The sequence below is a fragment of the Falco naumanni genome, chromosome Z (assembly GCF_017639655.2).
Source record: "Falco naumanni isolate bFalNau1 chromosome Z, bFalNau1.pat, whole genome shotgun sequence".
NCBI lineage: Eukaryota > Metazoa > Chordata > Aves > Falconiformes > Falconidae > Falco > Falco naumanni.
Window position 1 is genome coordinate 1,159,551 of NC_054080.1, and position 20,560 is coordinate 1,180,110.

Genomic DNA, 20,560 nt, shown 5'->3' on the forward strand with positions numbered 1-20,560 from the left:
TCTTGTTATGCTTGCTTATGTTTTCCTCTACACCATTACATGTTAAAGATTATTATAAATGTATATACCATTCCAGTCAAACTCAGGAGCTGTGATGCTTTGAATGTTGGATGTTTTGAATCAGGAGATACTCTAACTCTTTGTTTAGGGAGAAAAGTTCAGATGCACTCTAATGAGTTTCATTACCTGTGGAATTGTTAGGGATGCCGCCACGGACTGTAATGATCAGTGCAAGGTCTCATGCCACCTTAGCTGTGGTATTCCTTACTGCTATCTCTTTCATGCTGCTGACCGCCCTTCATGTTTCCACTGCAGGGTGTATATTCAAAGCATGGGTGTGTTTTTGGAAGCGTTCACTACTGAGATACTGTACCATCAGGCAGGATTTTCTCTCAATAATTTAGCATGTATTTGCACCCAATAAAGACTCATGATTTAAAATGCCTGCTCTCACATGAAAGTACAGAAAGCCTCATTTACTGTGCCAAGACAACTTTTTCATACACTTCAAATCTGTACTGGATGCCATTCTCTTCTTGGATATCAGCAGGAACACCTGGGTATCTGGAGAAAGAGGAGAAGAAAAAGTAAAAGCCAACAAGTAGATAAAAGTGTCATTATTACAAATGACCTGTAATTTATCCAATCAATTAGAAGAGTTGTTTGAGAAGGAGACAAAAATACCATCCTTACAAGAGGTATACTAAGTACAAACTATTTTTAAAAATCATGTTAACTACTATCAGCAACTTGTATGCATATCTTTTTAAATCTTTAAAGCACACTCTGATGCAAAAAAAACCCCTCCTTTTTGGCTTAATCAAAAAACTCCACGTTCTTGTTAAAGTCTCCAACACGTTACTTAAAATGTCTGCAAATATAGAAGAGATATATAACACTTTTGGATTTTTTTGCTTTGATTTTCATGAGTAAAGCATTTCTTAGAACTCTATGACAGCTTTTTAAAGTAGCTGACTGCTACCATGCAAAGTGTTCCTCTACACTCCAGTTTTACTAAACCAGTTTTTATTAATAGACACTCTCAAAAATCTCTTCAGTTCCCTGTGACAGAATAAGGATTTTGTATGAGTAACACTGAAGGAGAAAGAAATTTGAAATTTTGTTCACTATGTTTACTCTATCAGGTTTCCACTTTAGCGAGGCAACTACCTGCTATTTTATACATTCATGTTTCAAGGCCAAATTCTGATTGCAGTACGCTGGCCAAAACCAATACCTGAGAGACAGCCAAGAGGTAGGAAGGGGAGCTTTGCGTCTGACATCAGTATACTAAAGCAGGCTCATGATATGGCACAGTGCAATTCAGGATGTGTCAAGAGTTGAACAAGGTGACTTACCCTCTCTACTCACCTTGTCTGTCTCTCCCACACCTTTCTTCCCTGCCCCTACCTATTCCTCCCCACTTCAGTGCTAACCCATTCCTGTGCCCTGTGCAGACAGCTTGACTTGCTATTTCTTCCACTACTGTCTGTAACCAGCTGAGAACCAAGACGAGAGTAGCAAGAAGCAGAAGAAGAAGAAGCAGCAGCAGAAGATGAAGACGACGATGAAGAAGAGGTCCTTTCCTTGCTGGTTCTTGAGGCAAACACCTGAATTTTTGCCACCTCCTTACTGCCTGTTGGATGTAAACTTGTTGGAGAGGACACAGAAGTATGACTGGAATATGACAAGGGTAACATGGAAGAAACCACAGTGAATGGCAGAAACTTGCAGTTCAATACTTGTTCCTACTAAGTTTGTTAGGAAGAAGTAATTTTCTCAAGAGAAAGGAATAACCTTAGAAATCTATAAAGGCTCAACCCTCCCTGCTCAAACCCATTTAATTTGGCAATTTATCAAAGACACTGAGAAACTAAATACCATTGACTAACAACATACTGAGAGTTGCAAAGCTTAGTAAATATCTGAGTAGCTCTAAAATAAGAAACAGTAAGAAAGTTATTTTTCAAGCAAACCAACAGATACAATTCTTTACTGTAAAGATTATGGGGAGGTTGCAGAACACAAGTTCCAATAAACCCTCTGAGCTGATTGTGGTGCAATTCCAGGTTCTAAATAAAATATGACTCTGGGGAAAAAATACAGTGAAAAGCGCCTGTAACTCTGAACAGAACATGGCCCTAATAGGACTCTCACACATTCAAATTTGATTATTAAGTCTCCCATCTGAACACAAGCTAGAACGCATCTTGATACTTACTCTTTGATAAGTTTGTAGTCTTTGTAGTCGATTTCTGGAAAAAATGTGTCACTTTCAAATTCCTGCAAAATTCTTGTCACGAACAGTCGATGATTAATTGGCTTTTCCATTGCTGCCTTTAGAAACAATAGAAACAATTAAAATTGAGCTGTTCCTCTGCAAAACAGCTCAACCTTGCATGAAATAGTGATGTTTATTAAAATTTTTATTATCCTTGTTTTATAACACTATTTGAGGTCTGTAAGACTGTAAATCCTTATTTGGAACACTAGCATTCTTTATGAACTCTCCAAATTCTTGTTCTGCCTGCACCAGCCATCACCATGGCAGCATTCAAAAAGAACCAAGGGGTAAGAGTCTTGGCACATTGATACTGAAAAAGTCAAGTAAAGAGTTAAGAGGGAAACAACAAGTCAGCAAAATATTAATGAAATTATGTGTCTTGATAAACTTGTCCTTGCCTGAACAGACATAGCCAATAGGAATTAGTGCTGTAGTTCAGGTAAGAAAGTGTACTGGTTAGAACGGCTTTTTGGTTTGAACAACGGCAAAGACACTGCACATGCTTTGAGGAACAAAGTAAAAAGTTCAACACAGAGGAAGACTTTAAGCCTTCATCTTTAAGACCCTCAGTGAAGACCACCAGGAGACAGTGCACAGGCCCAAGAAGGAATGGCTATGTTCCGAGAAATATTCTACCCCTATAACTATGTCTGTCCTTCCCACGAATATGGATGTTTATGCTGCATAAATTCCTAGCAAAGTGTGCAGTGTGTGTTGTGTTAGGAGGAGCGATCCCCCAAGCACCCAGTGCTGAATAAACAAATACCTGCTTAACAGTCACTCTGGCTATTGAGTCATTTATTTGGAACTTCCCTGGCATCAACATTTTCTACTTGTAAACTGCACACCAAATACGTTATCTAAAACTGAAACTCAGTTATTCTATTTTATGTATTATGGGATTTAAGCAAAGTAGTGAAAATTGAACTCTAAATCTCCTATTTTGGACTCTGCTCAAAAGTATTCTAAAAGGATAATTTAATCTTGTGCAAGTTCTACCTGGTAAGTGGCAGCAATACCTATTCTCTGAGCTTGGGGCATCTCATAGAAATGAAGAAAAAATTTTGAGTAGTCCTGTGAGAAGAAGGAGCATTATGGGCTCATGTCAACACGCAGTTTCTGAATCACACCGCTTTGAGCGGTGGGAGAGGCCCATACCTCAAGGTAACCTGTTCCGATGTTTCATTAATAACACTGCTAAGGATTTATAATGTATTTTTAGTCTGCATTAGTTTGCAATTCCAGTGATCAAATTAACTTCAGAGTTTGATCTCTGGATTATGGCAAAGTGATAATATGTGTTGAAAGTAACGTAACAACAACAACAAAGAAAATTTCCAAGCTCCTTGGATGAAAAAAGTTATGAAGGGAGACACCTGTTAAGTGAGCTCCTGACTTACAAATTCATACAAACTCAGGAGTTGAAAAAGTACATTTTGTCTCCAGATCAGACTGAAAAGTGACCTCTTCAAGACTTTCTGGCATTTAAAACATCCTATTAAAAGCTATACTGGTGCTTATTATAATGCGTATTTGAAAAGCTTATAGCTGCTCCTCCCTTTCCCTTAAATTGGCAATGATCAATGTTCTTTGTTAAAGGTGATTCACCATGCAGCATGCTATTAGGTACTACTTCCACAAGTACAGGAACTAAGTAATAGCAAATATAATCCAATAAAACTAATTGGTATCACTGCTGAGACGTTACTTTCTAGAAAAGCTGCTCTATTACTACAGAATGGCTTAAAATGGAAGGTGAAGTCACAGCACAGCAGCATCCAACAACATTGCACTGGTGTTCATCCAGTTTGTATATAAATACCACATTTCTTCTTTCTTTAAATAAGGGTGGAAGGAGAAACATACACCTGGAGACTGACAGAAGAACAATAATCTGCTTCGCAAATAAAAACATACCGTGTTCTGTAAACAGAAATACTTTTGTAGTAGAAGAATAAATCAACTTCCTACACAGCTCTATGGGATTTCAGCTTCAGCAAGAACTCTGTACCACCAAGACAGGCCTAGGAGGGGCATACAGAGTGACTGACCACAGATACTGCAAAGAAAGCTGAAGCATGACAGGGACTGGAGGGTGACCACTGTTCTAGATAAATAGTTGCATGAGTTGAGCGAACTGATCAGCTGTGTAACTGTTTTGTCCCCAAGTTATTAAAAAAAAAAAAAGAAAGTGCAGATACTTCCTGAGTTAGTCAGACCAGCTCTGGGGGTCTGCGTGTGCACATGGCCCATGAATACCACACAACACACAAAAGGAACTTGGGAGAAGAGCAACAGGCTCAAGCTGGCTTCAGCCGACATACTCCTTCTCAGCAGCTGGGAATGCCCCATGCCATGACAGTGGAGTATACTACAGAGGTGGGCAAGAAGAAACACATTTGTAAAGTGATTTGACTTTGTATTTCAGTTGCTCTGCTCTGCTAAGTCTAAGTTTCACTTATATTGGGATTTAAATACATAGCTGAATCATGTCGTGGGATGACAGCCTGACAGCTAGCCTTGGCTGTTCCAGGGCTATGTCTGACTCTGGTTACTTTCATGAGGCCTGATCCTGCCCTGTGGACCTACCTCACCACCACGAGCCCTGGCTGGTGACGTCCCTGTCATGCCAGTCAGGTTATTGCCCATGGGTTCCAGCTCCTGTTCCTTTGGGAGCACCTGGTCCTCCATGTTCCCTGACAGAAATTTCAGAAAACTTCACATAGGTAAATTTTGTGTCAAACATGAAACTTTCCATGTATGGATCTCTAAAAGAACCTATTCAGAGAGGACTGGACTCTGACACTGCCTCTGCAAACGACTGCTATGGACCTGGCAGGATGGGAAAGGAGCTTTATCACAACACTGGCATTTTCATGAGGATTAAATTAGTTCCTCACAGACATTCAGTTCACTCTTGCCATGTCCAGGCCACTCTTCCCAGTTTCACCACCTTTTTTGGTACAGAAGACAAGTTAGAGGATGTATAGTGCTGATTTGATAGAATGTTGATATACTTTGAATTTAATCAAGGAGATACCCATTATGCATATTTACTCTAATGAACAGAACAGGGTGAATATGACTTTGTTTTAATGTAACATACACAAAATACAAAGGTATAGATGTAAATAAACTTGAATATTTAAACAGAATGTGCAACAATTGAATATATGTCTAGTGATCAGGCGATACTCTGGGAAGTTAGCACAATATTCAATGGACAAAACATTTCCAATAAGTAGGAGATCAGTACTACCTTTTTTGGTTTTGTGTATATTGTAAATGTGAGGATAATGTACATGATGGAAAAGGCAGTAAGAGAGAACTTGTGAAAAATAATTGTACCAGGGCAAGAGGAGGGGATTTTTAAAACAAAATGATGATGTGTCTGAGCTCATGGTTCTGTAACTTTGAAAAATCTGCCTCCTCACTCCATGGTCATTATGTTACCCACACTCCATTGAGACACTGGGTCTCAAAGTCACTCTTGGTATGGTTTTCATTTACTGTGTTTTTCCCTCATAATCCATTCAGTTATCTTTGGCCTGTACTTGTACCTGGACTGGTTCTCCTTTTGTTGCATATGTATTTGCTCTCCACACAGGCTCACCAACTTGAGTAACAGCTACTGAACATTTTAAGATATCACCTCCTGACATAACAGGGAAAAGCAGTGCTGATTTCTGGTTCACGTTAAAGCACAGCCTATTAGAACCATGACTATTTATCTTTCAGAATCACCAGAACTACTCCTCAAGCAGAGATTACTTTTCAGAAGAGGGAGGACAGGAGAGCTGTCAGGATCCCTCATGTTGTCCCAGGTATGTCAACTCTATATGTGAACCAGTCTTTTATTACGCACACATTATCTTCACAACCCTGTGAAACATTTAGCGTACCCTCATCTTTTTGCTCACTTCCAGGAAATCCTCAGCCTGAATCTGAAGCACAAAGCAAAAAAGAGATGACGTAAAGACCACCTTCCCTGTAATTTCCAGCTGCATTGAACTGACCGCCATGTAAGATTAGATTATATCTGCATGTGTAGGACCATTGCCTTGAATTAGTTCCTCTTGGTAGAGCACAGGTTAAAACAGCCCTGAAACTCTAGAACAAATAATAGCTGTGTATTACACGTAGTTTCAGAAGCATTATATGGAAAATTAATCTTCTTTAGACCTAATCACCAAACCACTGTACACTAGTGGACATAGCAACCAATTGCTGTAGAAGGGACCAATTATTCCTACTCATTTAAAGATTCACAGGTTTTAGGACACACACACACACTGCTTCTGCTTTTCCATCTTCTACTGATTACATAAAATAAGTAAATCAGCCAAAGTAACTACACGAGGCACTTATTTTTCAGGTGTCTTTCTAGACAACAACATTGTCAATCCAAACAAAGTATGAGAACTCTATAAAAGAGAAAATTTCAAAATAAACATTCTGTTTATTTACATTCTTTTTTTCAGCCCTTAAAATGTATTGGATTATTCTGAAGCCACAAGAGTATTAAAGAAATATACTTTACACACTAAAAAAAACCCTCACAGCTGAAAATGTCACAAAGTTTTAGACCTTACCTAGGTCAAACTTTGGCTATTAGGAGAGTTGTGGTGATAACCAAGAGAATCAACACCTTCAAAAATCCTTTCTTCCCACCAACACTGCCTAGTGAGGCAGGAGACACGGCATGACCAGTTCTCTGCCAGGAACAAAGGCAAGTACAACAAAATTCTGCTATGACTGTTACCAAAATGCCTGACCGTTTTGCCCTTGCATAAACAGATACACTTTAGTCACTAGACCTTTCCACGAGTTGGTCTCAAAAGAGGGTCTTTTAAATCTTTTCCTCTATGATCTCTGCAAGTATCTTTGAAAAAGAACTTGAAAAGCAACAACCTTTCATAGCTGCATGATTTGTGTCTGCAACTGACTCACATATTAACCTCTTTTAGTCATTATTTTTTCCCAGAAGAATGTCAAATCAATATGTTTGCTCACAAGAATGAGCACACAAAAAGCTTGTTAAGGAGTAAGAGCAGTAAGGAGTAATTACGCCTTTGTTTCCACATTAAAAATCCTGAGAGTTTACTTTGAAGGTTCTACTGGAAAAGCTGGACATGTCCCTCTCAAGTCTGTGAAAGTATAAAGATGCTGAATTAAAGTTTTTTAAACTTTTAAAGTAAATTATTAGTTAATCCACTAGTCCATTGCTAATATTGTAGTTCTGTTTCCTCTAAGTTTATTTATAACTAGGTAAGAACAAGAAGTATTGGCCACCAGAAGCATGACTACAGTAGTCACAGACATACTTTTACAAAACATAAATCTCTATGGGAGGACAGTGCTGTCAGCTGTAATGCTGTGACCCTGCCACGTATATAAAACGGGCATTAGGGAACTGCACCCAGAGTGCTCAAACCCTTTCTAAAAAAACACCTAGAAGACCACAGTAACACAGGAAAACTGCCTTCTCGTTCCTATCTTTTTGTTCAGACAACTACACATGGGGAAAATCTTCCATAAAGAATGGTTCTGTGACATTATAGTAATGAAATAAGAGAGTTAGTTTGCATATATGCCAAGAAGACAGTAACCTTCCTTGGAAACAACTGCTCAGGACCATAAACATGCACAAGCAAATAACATTATCATGAGCCTAGCGGTACAGATGCAACCAGACCTTCAGTCTTCACTTTACATAAGGTAAAGTTAGGATTAAGCCATACTAATTACTTCACTCTGAAACAGAACTAGTGGACAAGCCAATGCAATGCTCAGCTTTTTGCACTAGTTGCTCCCAGAGTGGAATAATGCTTCAAGCCTGCAGCATGATGCCCCACCACGTCAACAGCATCACGCAGCTCACAGGAGCCTGCTCCTTGCAGCATGTGAGCATGGAAAAATGAGCTGACTGCAGAGCTCCCTTGTAAGTGGATCTCAATCCTCAGTCACATCTTAGGCTGAATGCAACACTTCAAAAACATGGTAGCATACATGTTAGTCTCCATTCCAACAGTCACACAACTTAGTATCATTCCACTAGGTATGCAGCTCAAAATCATTTTGTCTTACATGCAGGCAAGGTAGAAAATTTACTATTAAATCTTTTATAGTCTACAAGAAATTCAGACATACTAAAATGTAATCTTTATAATGTATGTTCTAGTATATTAGTATTAGCTAGTGAAGTTTCGGCAGGCTTAAAAAAAATCATGATAAAACTAGTGACTCAAATTGTTAATACTTCTCTCTTCTAAAGAAGTGATCCTTATGGTCCAGCAAAGATCTGAAGCTTAGCAAATGTGGCATTCACAACCCACTCAGGGCACTCAGAACCCAGTGAAGCTTATATGCTTAGTCAAGAAACTCTGTTTAAGAGGGTAATTAATCATCTGCAAGAGACTTGCCACACTAAATATGAACAGCAACTTCATAATTCAGTAATTTTGAAGAATGAAAGAGGGTAGATTACCAAACAATATGTCAAATACTAATACACAGAAAGACACCTGAACATGAATATTAGATAAAACTTTCCCTTGGAGACCCCTGGAAATTTAATTTTCCAGCTCAAGCCTCTTTGTTGAAGAAAATCCCCAAATGCTATTTATCACCAGCATCCATTTTCTGTTACGGCCAGCACAGATATTAACTAAACAGCAAACCAAACCAAACTTCTTATGAAAGAACTTTTTGTTCTGTTATGAAATTACAAGTTTCTTCTCCAAATTTAATACATGAATACAATTCTGTACTTCAGCAACGTGACCTTGAGTGTCATTGTTTACTTCTGTGGCATTGAGAAAGCAACAAGGTGAGCAGGAACATATAAATTAGAAGAGACAATTCTAAATGTTTGAGATGCTGTAGGAAAAACTGTTTTATCAAGGTGAAAACCCATTTGACATATAGCCTATTCTGGTGTTACTAAAGAGGCCTTGGTTATGAGGACCTGAGTCATAAATTTTTCTTTTTTTTTAAGTTTTGTTGCTACTTTGGGTGTCGTGTCCGTCTGTCCCCACACCCCCACACACCCCCCTTCCCCGGTAGGTTCACTGTTAGGCATTTGTTCTTGCTTATTTTTACAAAGCCAGATTTATTTCAAACACTTTACAAACAACATATCATAAGATCATACCATCCACATAAATAAATCTACATTTTTTTTAAAGTCCTTGTTTAATATTTGGGGATGTGCTGGACTTACAGTTCCTATTCCTAGTAAAATCTGAATGTTGTTTTAAATCAGTCTAAAAGACACAGTTTGAATCCAGTTAAAAGAGACTAATATAATTTATACTGAGCAGACCCCCTTAGGATGTCCAAGTAGCACTACTTTTCAGAGTCAGAGCTAAGACCTGAACTCCTCAATTAAAAGACAATACCTCCACAAAGAGTGCATCTGTATTAGTGTCTTAACTCAGAACAGAAATGTGGTTTTGAAGTGAATCTTCCAAATGTCCCCATTCACCGTGCTTTAGTTGTACTGGGCAGCAATCTTGGCACGCACGTACTAAATTTCTTGGGGGTAAAACCAAGGCAGAAAACCTGCTGCAGGAACATGTCCAATAAGCTCTAATAGCTAATAGGGACTCAAGGGCCAGAATCAATGAGTGAGTCACCACCACAAGTTTTCCTGCACACAACAAACACTTATGAGACAGGAGTCTCAAAACATCAAGTGCTCACACAAAATCATGGAGTGCCTCTCATGACACATACTGGCTTCATAAATGCTGTGACCTACTGGCCACTGCTGGGCTGTTATACTCCTTCCTCATCCATACCATCAACAGCAACACCAATTACTTCTGGAACTTAGGAGATCCAGAATAGTGCAGAAGACCCAGTACAGCATCACACTGAGATCCAAAGAAATGAAACTTGTACACCTGTGCTGTGAGAAGTCCAAAAGCTTCCCTGGAGGCAACAGTACTACCTTGTGGTTGTATCAGGTGATCATAAACCTGATGAGGTGATCACTGTCAAGTCAAATTTAAGAAGATGAAGGCTGCACATGGCTTTGAACTCTCCGTGGACTGTGGGAGCTGTTTTAAACCTTGTCTGCTCTCACATCCAATTATCATACCAGTACACTACTCAGCTCTCCCCATCCCTGCCAAAACGCCTACTACGTCTAGCTGCTCTGCCTTTTCCTGTGGCAGAGGTCAAGGCTCAGAAGAGACAGTTTCCCAGAGTATGCTGTTGAACGCAGCATGAATGTGTTCTACAGCATGAATTGAGTCCTACATGAGGACTTGGATGGCCACCCTGTTCAGGACTCACCTTTCTCTGTTCTTCACAGGACTGGAGGCAGCTTATGCCAACACTCCTATGACCCTTGAGTGTACTGTGTCCTTGAGAGGCTAGGGGCAGTAGGCAAGATGGTCATAAGCAACAGACCCCTGCACTGTGTCCTTATACATGTTCAGAAGCTGTCAGTCTTGCTCCTCTCTCTTTTGCAGTCCTACAAAGAAGAGGTTGTAACAATAGCAGTCTCTTGCCTCCATCCCATTCCTCGCCCTGCTGCTGCTGAAGGCACCATCCTGTTCTGAAATACCATCCAGGAACACACGCTCTAGCACCTTTGCTTGCCTCAGTTCTTAGGGGCTGGGCAGGGTATAGCAGCCATCTGTACATGAGACTGAGAGACAGGGTGGACACATGTCCCGAAGAATGCTCTTCTGCACTCAGGCAGCTGGGCAGATGTTCTATCTCAGCATAACTCCCTGGATGAGGATAAGCCAGGCTTGTGTTTCAGCATGGTATCTGGCAGGGCAGCATGAGGCACAGAGGTGACGCAGTATTTCAAATAAGGCAGGCATTCAAACATCTTGAACTACCCTTTGCAGAAAACAGGTGCCAGCACCCATTTTTAGTCTGAGGTTCTTTGGAAACCTCTGAAAACATGTGTGAATCTGCCTCAATTCACAGGCCACCCTTGTTAAACTTTCTGGCTTGCTACCCTGTGTCTGGAATCTGGCTGGGACGTGGGTGTGGGAAACCAAAGAGAGCAAAGGCTTGGCAGATCACGCAAACACTGCCACACCATACCATCTACAGAAACACAGCTTGGAGGATTGCTTCAAGGAGCGCAGTGACAACAATCCTGATCATGGTGGACCCCCCCATCCCAAACTGATTAACTGATCAGAAGTTGCTACAGTTAGCAGCTATGTTAAAAGGCTCCACAGGACAATAAACCATGCTCTTTAATGATACAGACTCTGGAATTGTTATCTGGCAATGGCAAAGCTGTTGTAGTAGCTCTTGACAGATGGCCTCAGTTATGCGCCCTCACATTCAATACGTTCTGCCTCTATTCTGGGGAATCCCTATGCCTCCAGCCTAAGCTTGACCCCTGTGACAAGGGCTGAGGATCAACCAGGGCAGAGCAGATACAGTGAAGACTCCAAGAATGCTATTACACCCCAGTCTTCCTACTCATCCTCCAAGACATCCACAACAGCCTATGACAGGCTGTCAAAGCAGCCTACCTGAAGTAAGTGCAATGGGTGCATGCATGAGTTTACCGTTCCCTTTTGTAGTGATCCTGATTGAAAGATCACTGTACACTAAGGATTCAGCGATCCACAAAACAATTAACCTGAACAGACCCAGGCCTGTACTGTGCTGTGCATATTCCTTGGCCACGGGATAAGCTCAGCCAGAAAATGGCAACAAAGGAGCCAGCAGGCTGCTCCTACTTCATACTGACAACTATACTGCCTGCATGTCCTTGCCTTTATCTAAAAGAACGGCAAGAAGTTCTCATGTCAACATCCTTTTTTGACAGCCGAAATGACAAATAGACTTGTTTTCTTGTAAGAAAGCCCTGTAATAGTCTCAGTGACCAAAATGAGGCAGCCCTTTCTACAGACAGGGTCTGTGCAGCACGCTGCATGTGGCTTGGACGCTCATTCAATGCCACACAACCTGGAGTTGCAGGGATGTAAGATTACTTACACTATTTTGTCCTTTGTTAGCTCCAATAAGTTGCTTTTTAAATGACATTTGACAGAGTCTGGGTGCTCTTCTTAATGGGATCATAATGGATTAGCTCTTCCTAGTGCAAAACAACTCTCTACCGCACTGTTGTTTGGCTATGCTGAGATGCAGAAGAGGAGTTACTCAGCAGACACAGTACTGTTAATTGTAAATGAGTAGGAGAAGCCAGGTGTAAGATCAGGAATAGAAAAGTGTTGATGGTGGATGGGACCATCATCTGCAGCAATCAGATGGAATGTATGGCACTTTCCAGAATGACCTGCTGTCCTCATCAAGGTCTGTCTTCATAAAGGTCTACCCAGTCTGAAAGATCCAAAATTTGGGTTAAACTCCCCAAGGTGCTAAAAGTGGAAACGACGTGTCCTCAGTACTACCTGTTTCACACCACTCCTGTTGCATTTAATTGCTGAAGTAGTTACAGGTAATTTCTCTATCACAGGCCTATACTAATAAGGACAATCAGTTCTAAACCTTTGAGCCATCCAAACAAAATAATGCTTTAAAAGCAAATACCTACAAGGACTGAACAAACATTATTTGCTTCAATTACCAACCGCTATTTTACTTCCCACACATTTCTTCATGGTATAAGGGAAATAATACTGTAATCCTCTGTGCATCTTTAATACAGGCACTAAAAATATTACCTGCAGTTTGGCAGAGATGTATGGTTTCCATCAAACCCTTTTAATCAAGATCACAAACCTAGTTTGATTGCAGAAATCTGTATAAAACTGTCAGATTTCTTCCTAATGAATTAAAAATTCCTTTGAAATGGCCCAAGTAGATGAAAGGGGGGAAAAGTTGAAATTTCAAGTCATACTCCTATATGCTGATCAGCACAAGTAGTATGTTGCAAAAAAACCCTTGATCAAAACTGCCTATTTATAATTATTGGTAATAGTTTACAAAATGGCATTGTTTTCTACTAAATACAGCCAGACACTGGAAAAATAGTTGAATTGGAAGTCTACAACACAGACACTTCTGGAAGAACAAGCAAAAATAATCAGTCTTTGCAGCACTAGATGAGAACAAGGCCATTATATGGAAGGAGTAAATTTTTTTTTGCATACACTATGAATCCTGCAGAATTGCAAGCAGAAGCCAAACCCAGTCTCTTACTTATGTCAGGCAGATATGCCCAATCTGAAGAGAATGTCTCCAGAAATCTTACTGCCTGGAAGCAGGCATTTTAAAGGCCGAGAGTGAAGGACAGGTTATTTCTGTATGATAATACTTAACAGACTGAATGCATTGGGACATCAAATATATAGTGGACTTCACCACATGTAATAGTGATTATAAAACATAAATCAAAAAAAAGAGGAACAAGAGTGTTTTACAGGCTATTTACATACGCATATTATTTTTTTACAACCTTAGAAATATCTAACTACTTTATTTTTTTTACTGTAAAAGATGCATTCTCTAAGAAACAGAGAAGAGGTTCATGAAAGGCACAAACTGCAAACAAAGGCAAGACATATCATAAAAAGTATTTTCCCACCTCGTATACATATTATCAGCCCTAATTTGCTACCAGGAGCATGACGGCATTTTCATCACACACCTGAAGTCCAAGTGCCAAACAAGAAGTGGAATATATTTTCCAGCATAGTCATGATGACTAAAGGACAGCAGAACTGCTTCCTTTATTGTAAATAAATAAATAAATAAAGAAAGAAAGAAATTGCTTTACAAGTCTTAATTAAGATATTTTTTTTTATTCAGAAGAAAGAATGCTTACTGCTGTCCTTATTCCATATTCTTCTGATTTATATGAAGGGAACTAGGGTTGATGGCCATAATCCCTTTTGTGGTACTGTTTGCTAATAAATACAAATTATGTAAGAACCTAACAAAAGAAGACAAAATCAACTGAGAGTTAAAGGGCAGAACTTTGACTGTGTAGGGGCTGAAAGGACTACTCTAGTGATGTGGGTGGAGGCACAGAGTTGACTAATCTTTACATCCATATTAATGGAAAATGGGAAGGTTTGCGGAAAGGGAGAAAGATGGCTGAGCAAACATAGGGAAACACAAGACACATTTTATGCCAGACTTCCCTGCTACAGAGCTAATTCTTAGTTCTAAGGACAGAAAGACTGTTACATTTGTGGGAAAACAGGAGAGTTTATACAGGGCTTTGTCAGTGCAGAGATGGTCCTGATTAGAAAGTGGCACATGCAGTCATCCTGGCACTTAACAGACACCTGAATACCAAGACACCTTAGACACCAAGAGAAACCTGGGGAGCAGGAACGGTAGGGATGTCTGGTTGCTGGATGGCAAAACAGTGAGTGCTTCCTTTTCTTGTATGATTATCTCCTCTTATTGCTGATACCACCACCTGCCAGCTCTCTCTAAGTCCTCTTTTCTCACCTGTACACCTGTATAGTGTCATACTCTGGCTAAAAATGCCAGATCAATTTTCCTTTCTTTCCACATCCCCTGCAGAGACAGTCTACTATCTCAGTAAAATAACTGTTACGGGATGGGTTTTGGTTGAAAAACTAGCACTTTAGGTATTTAAGAAAAGCTCTCAAAAGCACAATAACTGCATGACACTGGACCATTAGCAAGAGCACCACCTGGTTACTTGGACAGGCATTTTAAACTTATGAGTTGAAATCTTACTCTCCAAGACTTGTTCTGCTGGAAGCACTGGAGGGTGCTGGGTCACATGAAGGAAAAGCACTTCCTAAAGGGCAAGTAATAGGAACTTGAGCCATCCTCATCCCATGAGTGATTTAGGAGTACTCTGAAGATACCTTGTAAACTGAAGTGCCTCCGATGATCCAAACCATGTCTACTTTACTTTTTAACTCTGGTGAATCCAAAAGAGTTAAAGCATCATCCAGACTTTTGGAAAGATAATGCGCTCCTTTTGGGGTTTCCCTAGAAAAAGCAAAGTTTTATTACTAAATAATTAAAGGACCATTCATCATGATAATCAATACAATCTAGACATACAGTATGTTTTGATGAATTCACAAATAACTAAATGTTTCACATTAGTTAATTATTTTGAAATGCCTATTATTGCTAAACTATGTTAGAATTCTCATCTGACTGCAGGACTGTTTAATAAATCACAGTTTAATCACAACTGTGACTTAAAAGGCATAAATTACAGATCTGAAATTTTATATCATGTTTTTTAAAAAAGTGTAAATGAGAAATGTAGAGGTTTATAAAATTAAATATAGATTTCTACCTGAATTCTAGAACATTAATATTTCACTCAATCGAACTAGTAAAAAAAAGTCCCCATCTCCCAAGCCCCCCATATTTAGCCCAGAACACAGCAACATCCTCCAAAACCATTTTAAGTGGACATTTTTGTTTAAGAATATTTGGATGACTGTGGGTGATGGATTCAAGAAGAGAGCTCTGAAAAAGGACAGTTCTTCCCTAAATGCTAATAAAAATAAACTTAAAAAAAGGGATTTAAGAGCCATCAATCTAAGCAGGATCTAGAGAAATACAGTTAAATACATCTGTCAGAAAGACTGCTGACAATTGTCAGATTGTTTGGTGTAGAGCTAGGACTAGTATTCATTACACAAAGTAACAACCATTGTATCTTGTGAATTAATTACAAAATAAAAGAAATAAAAAAAATAATTAAAAATTTACAGGTACACGAGTGATATCCCTTGGAACCAACAGTAGAGATGCTTCCTAACTAGACATTGAAAAAATCACAGAATCACTGAATAGTCACGGTTAGAAGGGACTTCTGCAGATCATCTAGTCCAACCTCCTGCTAAAGCAGGTCCACCTAAAGCAGGTTGCACAGAACCGTGTCCACTCTGGTTTTGAATATCTCCAGAGGAGACTCCACCAGCTCTCTGGGCAGCCTGTGCCAGTGCTCTGCCACCACCAAGGTAAAGAAGTTCTTCCTCAATATTCAAAAGGAATTCTCTTGTGTTGTAGCTTGTGCCCATTGCCCCTTGCCCTGTCACTGGGCACCACTGAAAAAGAGCCTGGCCCCATTCTCTTGACACTCGCTCTTGAAGACATTCATAGACATTGATGAGGTCCCCTCTCGGTCTCCTCCAGGCTACACAGGCCCAGCTCTCTCAGCCCGTCCTCGTAAGGGAGATGCTCTGGCCCCTCATCAGCTTCGTAGCTTCTGCTGGACCCTCTCCAGCAGTTCCATGTCTCTGGTGAACTGGGCAGCCCGGCACTGGGCACACACTCCAGATGCGGCCCCACCAGGGCGGAGCAGAGGGGGAGCGTCACCTCCCTCCACCTGCTGGCCCCGCTCCTCCTCGTGCCCCCCAGGATCCCACCGGCCACCTTGGCCACACGGGCACACTGCTGGCTCATGGGCAACTTGCTGCCCACCAGCACTCCCGGGTCCTGCTCTGCAGAGCTGCCCCCCAGCAGGTCACCCCCAGCCTGTGCTGGTGCACGGGGCTGTCCCTCCCCAGGTGCAGGACCCTACACTTGCCCCTGTTGAACATCACGAGGTTCCTCCCTGTCCAACTCTCCAGCCCACCCAGGTCTCGCTGAACGGCAGCGCAGGGTCCTGGTGTGTCAGCTGCTCCTCCAGTTCTGTGTCATCAGGAACCTGCTGAGGGTGCCTCTGCCCCTTCACCCAGGTCACCGATGGATAAGTTGAACAGGGCTGGACCCAGCTCTGACCCCTCCAGCCAGGCTCTGTGCTGCTGGTCACAGCCCTCGGAGCTCTGCCGTTCAGCCAGCTCAACCCACCCTGCTGTCCACTCATGTAACCCACAATGCCCGAGTATGTTACATTTAGCATTACTTGTGTTACATCTATTGCTACACGTATTTTTAGGTGCAGACTTCTCATTTGTTTTAAAGGCCTATTAGTCATCATACATACTCGAGCTCCCTGCTGAGCACGATATTAATTCTGTCTTTTAAAGGACGATTCTTCTCAGGAATGGAGAACCAGGTTTTTCTACCCATGATCACTGCATTCTGTTTACCTGAGTAAGAGAGAAAACACTTATTAAAGGGTGGTTTTGCTCCGTCCTAAATTTGGTTTGGTTGTTTAGTGATATGGCTGGACTTGCCTTCCCTGTACCGAACTTCATTTCACCAGTTAAAAAAGGTACAAGCTTAGGCCCTGATTCTCAAATTAGTCACATCCGTAGAAGAACTTGTTTGTGGCCTCAAAGTCTTGTCAGTCAGTTGACACGAATGTAGCCTCATGCACACAGATAAACTTAAAATAAAAAAAGGCATGTCACTGCCCATGACATGCATTACACGGACTCTAGCTCTGCTATAGCTACAGGACCAAATTAATCTCTGTGTGTCAGAGCAACTCATATCCTCAAAAGAGTTCTTTTAGTGTTTTTCCCCACTAGCAGAATGTCATTGTTCTCTTTATAAATCTGAGCAGCGTACAGTAATCGACTTTGTCTTTTCATGTTCCATCGTTCCAGTTATACAATCAGGAATAATTGCCAACTTCGAGCATTATTTAATTAAAAAAAAAAAAAAAAAGGCCAGGTGAAAGGGTAACTTTTAGGAGATGAACCAGCCTAATTAAATCCAAAGCAGAAGTGCGATAGGTGTTCAATCATATTCTAGATTTCACTCTAAGTATCATTTCTGACCAAACATTCATAACCTGATCATCTTTTACAAATACCCTAAGAAGAGGGTTTCTCTTTATGAGGAAATTGAGTTATCAAAGAAATAAACAGATGTTGAGACTCACAAAATATCTCATCATCAGGAGAGATTTTAGAAAAAATAAAATAGTGTATGTTCACAGCCTTCCTCTCTGCTTCTTGATCTGAGAGACCACACCAGAGAATAGATGCTCCAGTTGTTTATTAGCGATATCTAAAGACCCTTCTCTGGCAGATAAGCTTCATGAGCAAGTTTCCAAGAGACATAGTGCAGTGTCAATTTAGGTATGTTAGCACAGACCACTGGCACCACTGCTGAAGGAAATGTACAAGTTCTGAAAAACATGCATATTTTCTGACTAAATGATCACAAAGGGATGCCTGTGGGGTCAGAACAAAGAATTGTCTAGACAATAGCTAATTTAAAGCCATGGACAGTGCAGGTATGCATGCAGACTAAATGCAAGTTTAGGTGGTGCTTCTCACTTTCAAAAATCAGTGACTCTCTGACTTTCTTAAGTCAATGGTGTGAAGACTTATGGCAGCATAACCCATTAAGAAGTCTGGTTATGACACAACTGAACTGCCTAGCATCCAGCATCACAGTTTATCAGAAGATTTGCAGGCAGGATTTAACTAGATGTTTCTTTTTAGTTGTATTTGAAACACTGTTTTTTGATTATGGGTTATCTGTGCCAGGTAAGATGCAACTTGCAGACATATAAAAATACTTGTGTTCTGTCTTTTTTGTATGTGAGGTTGCAAGAGGCTGAATCACGTCTCCAAAACATAAGTAAAATCACTTAAGACTGCTGCAGAATGAGACTAGACATTCCTTGTAAAACATGGATAGATAGACCTTCAATCAGAATATGGAACAGGTCACTTAATCAAAAAAAGGGCAAGTTAGGCTGCCAAGAAGTTTTAGCAAGTAAGTGAGTTTTGCTAGTCAGCAGTTTTAACAGGGGCATGAAAAAAGAAACACAGAAAAGAGTGATGATGCTGGCAAACAGAGAAGCAGCAGAAACGTGAGGATAAACCTGTTGTCTCTCATGGCTCTGATTCCATCAAACACAGTGAGCCAGTTGCATGGCTCAGGGAGGTCCTAATCCTCCTCTCCCGATGCCTCTTTCCCGATTCTACCATGCACCTTGTACTCCCAGGCCCTGCAGACACCCAGCGGCCTAGCCTACTGGGTTAGAGAAGTAAAACGGCTTAAGGAAATGTCAATCCAGCACCAGAGTCGGTAAGAAAGAGGAATGGGAGCCATGTGGCAAGACTTGTCTCTTCTGGCAGAGACAAGTACGCGAAGTACCTGATGAGAACAAATTAGCTGTTTTTACCTTCTTGTGTGTTTGTGCCGATTTTCACATTTTTTTTCACCCCACAGTAACTTGTTTTATCTCACCAAATCTATAGTCTATAATATTACTTTGCTGCAAGGGCCTTGCTGGCCCCGAACGTTAGTGCTGCACACTATCAGTACAGTTGAGTATTGCTGTGTACAGATATACTGCATACGTTTTCACTTTTCTTGCTGTATATTATCCGTACAGTTTGGGTTTTCTGGTGTACTGCGATGGCTCAGCAATCGGAAAAGCAAAATTACTGCCAGAAAGGTCAGAGGGGTGGAACAAATGGCCAAGGCTGAGCTACAGCAAACAAGTTAGATAAGCTAATACAGCCTGAAAAAAACTCTGATTAGCATATAAACTGATTTCCATTTTTAACTTATTCAGTGTTGGAGTTGTGGGTTAGGACAGGTACATGAAGTTTTCTGCCCTGTTGGGGAAACGGGACTTTGGCATTCTTTTTTTTTACAAATCACCTGCAGCCCTAAAATATCTGCCTCATGTCCTGTTTCTTTATCTAACCGAAACAACCTGCAGACTTGTGAGGCTTGGGAGCGTGGGGAAGGGCAGGCTGTTGGCAGAAGCAGGGCTTTTAAGTCAGGGAAAGGTAAAATTACCAGACTTTTCCATGATTGATGCCACACGAAGTAATATAATATGTAGAGGCACACCTGGGCAACAAGTACATTACCTTCCACGTGGGATGTGCTAGTCATTCTTTGGAAGTACCTGTACTCATTCCTGGCAAGAAAACATGAAGCGCATTACAACGTGGATTAGGGATAAGGTGCATTTTTCTAGATGTGAAAAGAAAATCGAGTAGGGGGAGAGGCCGGACCGGTACCACGCCTGAGGCCAGCCCTTCGGTTCCGGCCCTGCTTACATGAGGGCCACCCTGCAGCCAGGAGCCTGCCGGCCCGACCCCCGGGGGAGCTCCGCGGCCCGGCCGCCGCCGCCCCACCCCCCCGCCACCGCGGGCACTTTCCCGCCCTGTCGAGCGCCGCGCGTTGCGCGCTGGGAGCTGTGGTCCACCCGCGCCCCCGCCGCCCCGGCGGGGAGAACGCCGCCAGACCCGCGGTACCTCAGCGACGGCCAGGGCAGGCGGCCGTCCTTCCCGATGCCCATGTTCTGGCACACGGCCACGATGGAGTTCAGCGAGCGCACCATGCCGCCCCGCCGCCGCTTCCCGCCGCGGCAGCCTGGGGAGCGAGCGAGCGAGCAGCGAGCGGGCAAGCAGCGCGCAGCAGCGGCGGGGCGGGGCGGGGCGGAGGCATAGCTCC

The 20,560-nt window shown here is 41.5% G+C and overlaps 1 protein-coding gene across 1 annotated transcript; it reads right to left on the reverse strand.

Annotated features, from left to right (window-relative positions):
* Positions 1-388: 388 nt before the first annotated feature.
* On the reverse strand, positions 389-20,535 carry DHFR (dihydrofolate reductase). Its single transcript, XM_040579908.1, has 6 exons — positions 20,362-20,535; positions 19,972-20,021; positions 17,169-17,274; positions 15,082-15,208; positions 2,222-2,337; positions 389-564 (listed from the first exon to the last, which is right to left on the reverse strand). The coding sequence occupies exons 1-6, from the start codon at positions 20,445-20,447 to the stop codon at positions 477-479; spliced, it is 573 nt and encodes a 190-aa protein (XP_040435842.1). The 5' UTR covers positions 20,448-20,535; the 3' UTR covers positions 389-476.
* Positions 20,536-20,560: the final 25 nt, after the last annotated feature.

Coding starts and splice junctions, on each gene's coding strand:
- DHFR (XM_040579908.1), bottom strand. CDS start 20,447: ATGGTGCGCTCGCTGAACTCCATCGTGGCCGTGTGCCAGAACATGGGC. Junction 20,022..20,361: donor CTGCCCTGGCCGTCGCTGAG/GTACCGCGGGTC, acceptor TTTTCTTGCCAG/GAATGAGTACAGGTACTTCC. Junction 2,338..15,081: donor GAGGCACTTCAGTTTACAAG/GTATCTTCAGAG, acceptor TTGTTTCTAAAG/GCAGCAATGGAAAAGCCAAT.